Source organism: Kryptolebias marmoratus, linkage group LG16, assembly GCF_001649575.2.
Source record: "Kryptolebias marmoratus isolate JLee-2015 linkage group LG16, ASM164957v2, whole genome shotgun sequence".
Classification (NCBI taxonomy): Eukaryota; Metazoa; Chordata; class Actinopteri; order Cyprinodontiformes; family Rivulidae; genus Kryptolebias; species Kryptolebias marmoratus.
Genome location: NC_051445.1, coordinates 578,304 through 587,614, shown reverse-complemented (window position 1 = coordinate 587,614; position 9,311 = coordinate 578,304). Strand labels below are relative to the sequence as shown.

General features: G+C 48.6%; 2 protein-coding genes and 1 long non-coding RNA gene across 3 annotated transcripts in view; 1 reads left to right on the top strand and 2 right to left on the bottom strand.

The window, feature by feature from the left end:
- Positions 1–163: 163 nt before the first annotated feature.
- Positions 164–5,523, bottom strand: LOC108251313 (extensin). The gene is made up of 4 exons (XM_017441563.3): positions 5,237–5,523; positions 3,859–4,538; positions 2,794–2,922; positions 164–2,106 (listed from the first exon to the last, which is right to left on the bottom strand). The coding sequence occupies exons 1-4, from the start codon at positions 5,283–5,285 to the stop codon at positions 2,041–2,043; spliced, it is 924 nt and encodes a 307-aa protein (XP_017297052.1). The 5' UTR covers positions 5,286–5,523; the 3' UTR covers positions 164–2,040.
- LOC119617818 lies at positions 5,240–6,556 on the top strand. Its single transcript, XR_005234236.1, has 2 exons — positions 5,240–5,361; positions 5,690–6,556. It is a non-coding gene; the product is annotated as an uncharacterized LOC119617818 (long non-coding RNA).
- Positions 6,366–9,311, bottom strand: part of tg (thyroglobulin) — a gene marked incomplete in the record, with an annotated part of 20,363 nt that continues 17,417 nt past the window's right edge. Inside the window, 8 exon segments of the mRNA XM_025002941.2 lie at positions 6,366–6,559; positions 6,746–6,918; positions 7,001–7,141; positions 7,773–7,877; positions 8,184–8,371; positions 8,447–8,587; positions 8,677–8,850; positions 8,922–9,112. Coding sequence (XP_024858709.1) covers positions 6,468–6,559; positions 6,746–6,918; positions 7,001–7,141; positions 7,773–7,877; positions 8,184–8,371; positions 8,447–8,587; positions 8,677–8,850; positions 8,922–9,112 — 1,205 coding nt within the window.

The window sequence follows — 9,311 nt, the reverse complement described above, 5'->3', positions numbered from 1 at the left end:
GTGTAACAGCTCAGGTGTAACAGCTCAGGTGTAACAGCTCAGGTGTAACACCTGAGGTGTAACAGCTGAGGTGTAACAGCTCAGGTGTAACAGCTCAGGTGTAACACCTGAGGTGTAACAGCTGAGGTGTAACAGCTCAGGTGTAACTCCTTCCAGCCAGCAGGGGGCAGCACTGACCTGTCTTCAGAGTTCAGAGCCTTCCAGCTGCTGTCAGATTGAAGCTGTAAAGTTTTTAACCTGCTCAGCTCAGCGACACGCCCCCCTGCGGCGTTCAGTAACAGTGAACACCTCACGCTCACTTTAACTGACAGTAAACTTGTTGTTTCAGGTCTGCAGCTTCCCCTCCTCCCCTCAGAGATGATGCTGCTGAGTCACCAGGTGAGTCCCTCTCAGCTGTCGTTTACCTGCTCGCTGTATTGTCAGACGTTATGTCCCTTGGCAGCAGCTGCTATTGTCTGTGAGCTCATGTGCTGCTGAACGCCTGCGAAGAAAAGCTCGGTCAGGAATAAAATCCCTCTGACCTACATCATGCTGGGACAAAATGCTCCAATAAAGGAGCAGAAGAAAACTTCACCCTGGATCTGCCTGAGGAGCAAATGTTTTAGCTATTGTCTGACTTTTAATCAGAACATGAGAGACAAGACGAGGACAGAACAAGCATGAAGCCTAAAAACACAAACCTTCAGGAGAATGGAGTCTGAGTTAGCTGCTCGTCACATCCCTGCTTCAGATCAACGTTAGATTTTATTTAAAGTGAAAACAGAAGAAATCTTGAACCTAAACGTGTCAAACTGAAGACCTGTTTCCAAACAGAAAACAGCTGATTTGTTTTATTTCTCCTGAATTCTTTGGATTTACAAACAGAAACACGAATCAAAGAGAATCCTCATTTCTACTAGAAGATAAAGTTTACAGACAGATGAAAATAAGCATGTTGTATAAAGATGAAATTTAAACCTCGGTTGATTAAATCTGAACAGGAAACAGATCTCAGCCTTCCACATCTTTGTCTTTTCTTTCTGAGACTGCAGATAAACGACAGGAACAAACTGCTGCTGCAGAACCTAAATATGATCAATAACCAGCTGAAATAAACCCCATAAAGCTGGAGACATTTTACTAACAGTCAGTAACTAATCACAGCTCATGTCTGATTAATGAACCGACTTCCAGGCTGGAAACTGAAGCTGCAGTAGCAGCTGCTACAGCTGCACCCAGAATGTTTGTTAGATTTAATTATCTAAAAGTCATAAAGTGTCATTTATTGAATCAGCTTCACCAGACGGTCTCTGAAATGTCTCGAAACGTTTGCAAAGGTTCCCAGTTTCCTCCCGTGAGTCACAGAGATTCGTTCTCCACGCACCGGGAGTCTGAACACGTTAGAAACATGTTCCACATTTTATTAAAGGATGTGTTCATCACGGGCGACTCAAACCCTCTCAAAGCTGTCTCAAACCTGTCTCAAACTGGACTTAAACTCGTCTTAAACCCGTCTTAAACTCGTCTCAAACTCGTCTCAAACCCGTCTCAAACCCGTCTCAAACCCGTCTCAGTTTAGTCTCCCCGAGTCAGAGAGTGTGAGACAGCTTTGAGAGGGTTTGGTGACCTCTGAAAGCAACTGAGACTGACTGGAGACAAACGGATGTGATCCCGGTGAACGATCAGTTGGACTCAGACGAACACCTGAGATGCTGACATCAGCTCACCTGTCCCTCACCTGTCCCTCACCTGTCCCTCCCATGTTCAGCCTTTTAGGTTTTATTTCTCTGACGTTCTCAGAGGTCAGGGAGTGAAAGCTCAGAGTCTGTTTGTTTCCAGCTGCAGGTTTCAGGCTCGGCTCTGGGATAAAACATGGAGTCGCTGTAAGAATGAATAAAAAAGCTGGTTCTGGTTCTGGTTCTGACAAGCACGTCCACAGATACTATCTGACAGAAACTGAGATCCTTTCTGAGCAGTTTCATCAGAAAGAAGCTGAAATCAGTTCAGACGATAAATAAAGATCTGAGCGCCGTCCGGCCGTAGTTTCCTCCGATCAAAGGGTTATTGTCTCTCCGGGCTGATGGTGTACGAGCCGGACCGCTCCTTCATCGACTTCTCCACGTCCTCCTGAAAAACATCCATCTCCTGGTTAACTCGGTGCTCGCAGGTGTGTCAGATATCAGAATATTCCTGTGATGTAAAGATTGTTTGCTCTTCAATCAGTGGTGTGGCTGAAAAGGAAAGCTAAAGTCAACAGGCTTTTCTTCCTGCTGGTCAAACTTTGACTCGAGGAAACAAACAGGATCTAAAGTTCAGGAATGACTGAAACTCGGGCGGTTCTGTTGGGTCGGGTTCTGCTGCAGGTTCTGAAAGCTTCGCCTCTCTGAACAGAAGGACTTTAATCTTTCTGTAAACTGTGAAGAATAAGCATGTTGTATAAAGATGATTTCATTAAATCATGAAATAAAGACGTAGTTTTAAAATGTGGAGTTTTATCAAAGTGTTTTAAACGGATCCAGTCGGTTATTTAACTGAAAGGCTGGCAGAACAACCAGAACCAGGAGCTGCAAAAGTGCTGAACTCTCAGGCTTTCTTCACTGTCAGCTGCTGGACAGTTTCAGAGGAAGGTTTTGACCTCTGACCTCTGACCTCTGACAGGAAAAGGCTCCTAATCTCAGGATGGAGAATAACTTAAAGAACTGATTTCGATTGGGTCACTTTCAGAAATGTTTTTATTCCTTCTCGCCTCGGAGGGAACCAGAACCCTGCCTGTGTGTGGATGTTTGCTCGGTTCTGACGGGACTCTGGACTTACGTGGTCCCTGCCGTTGGTCCCTTCGAAGCGGCTGTGGGTGGTGTACAGAGGGATCGGGTCTCTGTGGTTCAGGTTCTCGTAGGGACTGAAGTTCCTGCTGCTCCTCTGGGAGCAGAACAAGCACAGCAGCTGCAGACAAACAGAATGTTTCATTTAAACGCTTCCAGCAGATGTTCCTGACTCTGTGATGCTTTCAGGGAACATCTGGGGTTAGGGGTGGGGTTAGAGCCACAGATCCGGTGTTCGGTGAGGGAACCCTCGGGCCTTCTGCTCGCTCAGAAATGACCCGGGAGTCCAGGAGACATGTTCTCTGAGCTGCTTTTAAAAAAGTCCAACCAAAATAAACTGCAGCAGAGAAACGTCCGGAGGGACTAAAGAGTCTTCATTCAGAGCTGAAGACGAGAAGTTAAGTCAATAAATCTGTCTATTGTTCAAAAATTACTTTATATTTATACTCAGGCAGAACCAGAGTGTTGGCTCCGCCCACCTAGCCAATCATGGCGTCACGTGACCTTTTTAAAGTGACTAAAAACACCGAAGAACTATTTAACATGAAGAATAATGAGTGCTGCAGCCTACAGGGGGCGCTGTTTTTCTTCTGCCTTACGGTCGATGTTCAGGTAAACAAAAACACAAAGATCACTGAAACAACTTTAACCTTCAACCTGCTGTCAATCATTGTCTTTCTGTCCTCAGCTTCCTGTCCCCCGTGTCCACTGTGGTACACACCATGATGCCAAACAGCCCTGTGACTACCGGTCCCTCTTTAAACAGGCAGACTGAGTCCAGGACACAGCTGAGTTTGACATGTCCCCGTGGACGTCCTGTCAGTCAACAACAATAACTGATGTTCTTTAGTTGATTTTCAGTGATCTTTGTGGTTTTTTCTTTGTTTAACAAAAACAAGTTTCTCTGCGTCGGTGAAACGGACCGTAAGAAGAACAGGACTGGGTCCAGTTGGGCTGAAACGGTACCGGGCAGAGTCATCAGACGGCTGAAGGTTGGAATAAGCCATAAACAGGAAACAGAACTTTACGACAGGAAGTAATCAGTGTGCAGTCTCACCAGTGCTATCAGCAGCAGCAGAACCATGGCAGCCAGAACCAGCAGAGCTATCCCCCATCCAGGAACCTCCGCGTCGCTGCCGGCACCTGGGTTCCTGCTCGGTGTTGTACTTGGGTTGGGACTCGTTGGGTTTGGGCTCGTTGGGTTTGGACTGGTCGGGTTTGGACTGGTCGGGTTTGGACTGGTTGGGTTTGGACTGGTCGGGTTTGGACTCATTGGGTTTGGACTCATTGGGTTTGGGCTCGTTGGGTTTGGGCTCGTTGGGTTTGGGCTCGTTGGGTTTGGACTGGTTGGGTTGGGACTCGTTGGGTTGGGGCTCGTTGGGTTGGGGCTCGGGGTGAAAGTCAAGTTGGGGTTTGGGGTAATGATTGTGTTTAGAGTCCCGGTCGGGTCTGGGCTCGGTGTTCCTGTTGTTCCGTTCTCCGTTGTCGTGTTGGACCCGTGGTCCGGTGGCGCCACAGAGGAGCTGTTGGTTGGGTCGCTAAGGTCAGGTGTGATGGTCGTCACGGTCACGTTGCGTCCCGTTGGGTGGGTGGGTCCGTCAGTAACTGGTGAGGTGCTGGTGGACTGGTTGGATCCGGTCGTTGGTCCACCGTCTCCAGGACCAGTCGGGTCGTTGGCTTCAGGAGACGCTGAGCTGCTGTTGATGCTGACGGGTGTCGGTGTGATCTGAGTCGACACTAAAACAACCACAGAAGAAGTCAGAACGGTTCTGCCGACAGCAGATCTGCTTATCTTAGATTCACTGTGAGACAGAAGATCATAACTCGGTGTTTTAAAGAAACTGTAGTTGTTTTATTTCCAATAAGCTGTTCCTGAATGTTTAAAGATGCAGCAGAACGAAGTGATTTAAACAACAAATGAAGGGATCGGCAGCGATTTCAAACCAGGAAATTCAAAGAATAAAAGTCTTCATCTGAAGATGAAGATTTATGTTTTACAGCAGGAATCAGTTCATCTCTGTCGGCTCAGAGTTTAAACAACTAAAACCATCAGAGCAAAAAGTAATTTGTGTTTTTTGTTGATGGACCAGTTTGTTGGGAATCATCTCCGTTTCTGTCTGCGGCTCGAAAACAACAAAAGGTCCGATTGTTTTCAGAGCCGTTCAGATCAGATCCATTATCTCTGAAACAAGAAATCCACTGAGTTTGATCCCAAATTCAAATAAATTTCCTGAAGAAGAAAAGTTTCTCTCAGCTGAAGTCTGAAGGTTTTTGCTGCTGAGGTTTGATCTGATTGAAGGTTTAGTTTGTGGAAATAAACAGTTATTGTTTATCAGTCAGAGGCTTCATAAAAAGCTGATTGTTAAACTTTAAAACTGGTCGGAGCTGCAGAATCAAAGTCTCTGAAAGATGAATTTATAAAAACGTGTTTTTACCTGCAGCAGAGAGCGTGACGACGAAGAAGAGTTTCAGCAGCGTCTCCATCGTTCTGCAGGAAGTGACAAAGATCTCAGTGTGTGAAGCTGCTGGAGAGAAAGGCTCCTTTATACACCTGCCTCAGGTGAGGGGGAGGGGCCTCTGCTGCGGTCCGACTGATCGGATTCTGAGCTTTGAATGAAGGGAGGAACATTAACAATAAGAGAACAGATTCAGAGTCAGGAAGAGTTCTGATGTTACTTTTAAAGACGTGAACAAACGTCTGCTTCATGTTTATTAAAAAACAGGAAGTTAGTTTCTGGTTTGTAATGATGGCCGACAGAGCAAACAGCTAAACGGGCCACAAACAGCTAAATGAGCCACAAACAGCTAAATGAGCCACAAACAGCTAAATGAGCCACAAACAGCTAAACGTGTTCTGTCTCCGTTCCACCGTTTGTTCCGTGTTTCAGGAGAACCTCCAGTGAAGCTGAAGATGGAGCGGCTGAGTTCAGCCTCTCTGACCGACTGATGAGAGGAAACAAGCTGAAAGACAGAAGTTCTGTTTTCATCCAGTGGAACCAGCAGAACCTCCTGGATTCACCTTTCCTGAAATCTGAGAAGGAACCCTGATTCTTCTTTAACCTCCTGAGATCCTGAGTCTTCAAACGAGAACACAGAACAAAAGCCTGGTTCTCAGGAGGTTCGACCCGAAGTCCTGAGAACAAGAAAATCTGTCTGAGAACCACGAGAACCTGCTTTTATAACGCTTCAGGGTGGGTGAAACCATCCCATGGTTCTGATGGTTCTGATGGTCCTGATGGTCCTGATGGTCCTGATGGTTCTGATGGTCCTGATGGTCCTGATGGTCCTGATGGTCCTGATGGTTCTGATGGTCCTGATGGTCCTGATGGTCCTGATGGTTCTGATGGTCCTTAGATTTATTGAGCAGAACTGTGTTCTGTTCTCTCAGTTATCTGACAGACGAAGGTGAGGCTGTGAAACAGGAAGTCATCAGTGTGTTGTACAGGAAGTGCAGACAGGTGATGTGTCGTTGTGGGAAAGGATAAATGTTTTCTCTGACTCTGCTGGACGGAGACACCTGTGGGTCCAGGAAACGACAGGAAACGACAGGAAACGACACCTCGCTGAGTTTAAATGCTTTTATTGATTAGAAACAGAATCGATCCAAAGTTTATTCTTAATCACACTGAATTATGGGTAATAAGGCAGGCTGGTGATGTCATCAGTCTAGTTGTAGCCGACTTTCTCGTTTTTGGACGGTGAAGCCACCGGGAGGTCAAGAGTCACGGACAGCTGGACAGGCTCCGCCCCCGACACACCTGGAGACAAAATAGCAACATTTGTTACCTGCTGCTGAACTCCAGCAGCTCAAACTGAACCATTCCTGCCAGACGGGGGAACGATGAGCTAATGGCTAGTCCAAGCAGGACCCAGCTACTTCCTGGAAGCGTCTGAGCTCCTATTGGCTGATGAGCCCAGCAGCTCGGAGTAATCAGATTACTCACTGGTCAGCCTGGTTGCCAGCTGGCTCCAGAAGGAGCAGGCGTTCTGACTCAGACCCTGCTGGTGCTGGAGGCCGCCGTTCAGCTCCAGGTAGGTGGGCGGAGCTTCAGAGGACAGGACCGGCTGCCAGCGGGGCAGAACTGACTCCGGCCACGCCCGCGCCGGGTTCGGGTTCCTGAGACAAAAACAGGAAACATGAGTTTTACTGCGTGAGGCGGTCCAGCTGGACGACTCGTTCCAGGATCTGTTCGTCTGACCCGGTCCGCACGAAGCTGGAGACGTAGGTCATGGTGGCCAAAGACACGCGGCGGTCCGGCGAGGTGAAGCGCTGCAAGCTCATTGGATGAAGAGGAGTCCCGAACATGAACTGCAGGTCCAGAGGAACCGAATAATCAGCTCTGCAGGCAGGAAAGGCCCGGTTAGAGTTCTGCTCTCCAGCTGTCAATAATTCAGCTGCTTCAGATCAAACTCAGCGGGAAGCAACAAATAACAACAAATAACAACAAATAACATCCAACTCTGACAGGAGCTGCAGCTCAACAGAACTGACTAAAGATCCAATTTAAACTTTATTAACGTCAGGAAGAGCTCAGAACCATCAGGACATGGTTCTGATGGATCACTGAGCTGCTGCCACCCGAGGCAGAAGGTCAGAAGGTGGTTAGGTAGGTTTAACAGCTGGTTAGGTAGGTTTAACAGCTGGTTAGGAGAGGTTATGTAGGAACAGTAAACCTGAGTCTCAGTCCTGACTCCATCTTTTTTTCTGGTGTTTAGCAGCAGATATTTTCTGATATTTCCTCCTAAACATCTTTTATCTGATTCCACCGTATTTGTTGACCTGCAGACTCCAGCCACCCTGACGTAGGTCGGTCATGTGACTCGAGCTTCCACACGCTTTAACTCAGCAGAGGGCTTTGTTGACATTAAACGCAGACCTGCGTTTTAGTACATCGTTTACAGGGTAAAGACGGACTCTTTAAAGAATCATCTGTCAGGTTTAGGAATGAGGTCAGAGGTCAGGAGTCCGACCTGCTGTAGGCGCTGGTCTCTGGCTGGTGGTACAGGAAGACGTTGGCGCTGCTGTTGGCCCAGTGGTCGGCCATCTTCAGAGTGGGGCAGAAGATGAACACGTCTCTGCAAACAAAGTTGCTGCTGGTAACTCCGGGCTGAAGGGCTTATTGGTTAAAAACTAGAAAATGAATTCAGTCAAAGAACCTTTGAAGGATTTGAATGTTGGTGTTTTAAACAATTAAATGTTTCCACATAATCTTTGTTGTAATTAAGCTTTTATCTGTTGTTGCTTTGATTAATTCAGATTGATCAGATGCACTTTTACAGTTTTGAATAATTGAATTTATTCCTTTTGTTACATCCTTTTTTAAACGTGTTTTCCTGGTTCTGATCTTGAACCGTTCGGCCCGTGTTCTGGTCGATCCTCACCTGGTGGCGTTGTTGAGCGCTCGGGAGAACAGGTTGTACCCGGCCGCCGTCGGGCTGTGGTCCAGAGAGTAAAACCAGTTGGCCGCCTCCTTCAGCAGCTCGTTTCCTGAGGCTCCGCCCAGCGAGCGGCTCAGAGCCCCGTAAAACGCCGTCTTGCTGTCGACCCGACCCTGCAGAACCTCGAAGTCCTAAACGCACAAACAGTCATGTGACCTTCGTTCCCTTTAGCCTCAGAGGGCTTGGCTTCAGTCGTGACCTCTGACCTTTATCCTGCGAGCTCGGGTGATCAGGCCGTCGTACACCGAGGTTCCCAGGAGCAGGTCGACTCCGGGGAAGGAGGACGTCTGAGGGACGGACTGACGGACCGGAGCCCAGGACTGAAATGGGCCGCTGACCGCCAGCAGCTGCAACACAAACCCAGACGGGTCAGAACCGCAGAACCTGGATCTCCACCACCAACCGTCCTGAAGTTCAGAACCAGTTCAGAACCTACTTTGGTCTGAGCAGCGTTCAGCTTCTGAACGGGCGCCGATCTGAGGCAGGCCACCATCTCGCCGTCGTCGGCGGGGTCAGAGGTCACGCAGCCAAGTTCTCGGGCCAGATCCACCGCCTTACGCCTGGCGGACGAGTCGGTCTGGACCAAAGATGGAGAAAACACGGAACCGCCCTGCAGGAACAGAAAGAATCCGGGTGAGGCTGACTTCCTGAGTGACGAAGAGGAGGATGAAGGCTTCTCACCATCAGGATCATCCTGTGGAACAGAGAGGAGGAGGAGGAGGAGAGGAGATGAAGGCTGCTGATGTCAGCACCAGTACGCTCCGCCCCCACCGTCACCGTCTGGTTGTCTCCGCCCACCAGGGCGATGTGGGCGTTGACCCAACGGAGCACCGCCTCCTGGTCCGACAGGCCGTAGTTACCACGGAGACCACCTGGAGTAAGGCAGAGGTCAGGTAGAGGTCAGACAGAGGTCAGACAGAGGTCAGACAGGTCAGGCAGAGGTCAGGTAGAGGTCAGACAGAGGTCAAACAGAGGTCAAACAGAGGTCAAGCAGAGGTCAGACAGGTCAGGCAGAGGTCAGGTAGAGGTCAGACAGAGGTCAGACAGAGGTCAGGCAGAGGTCAGACAGAG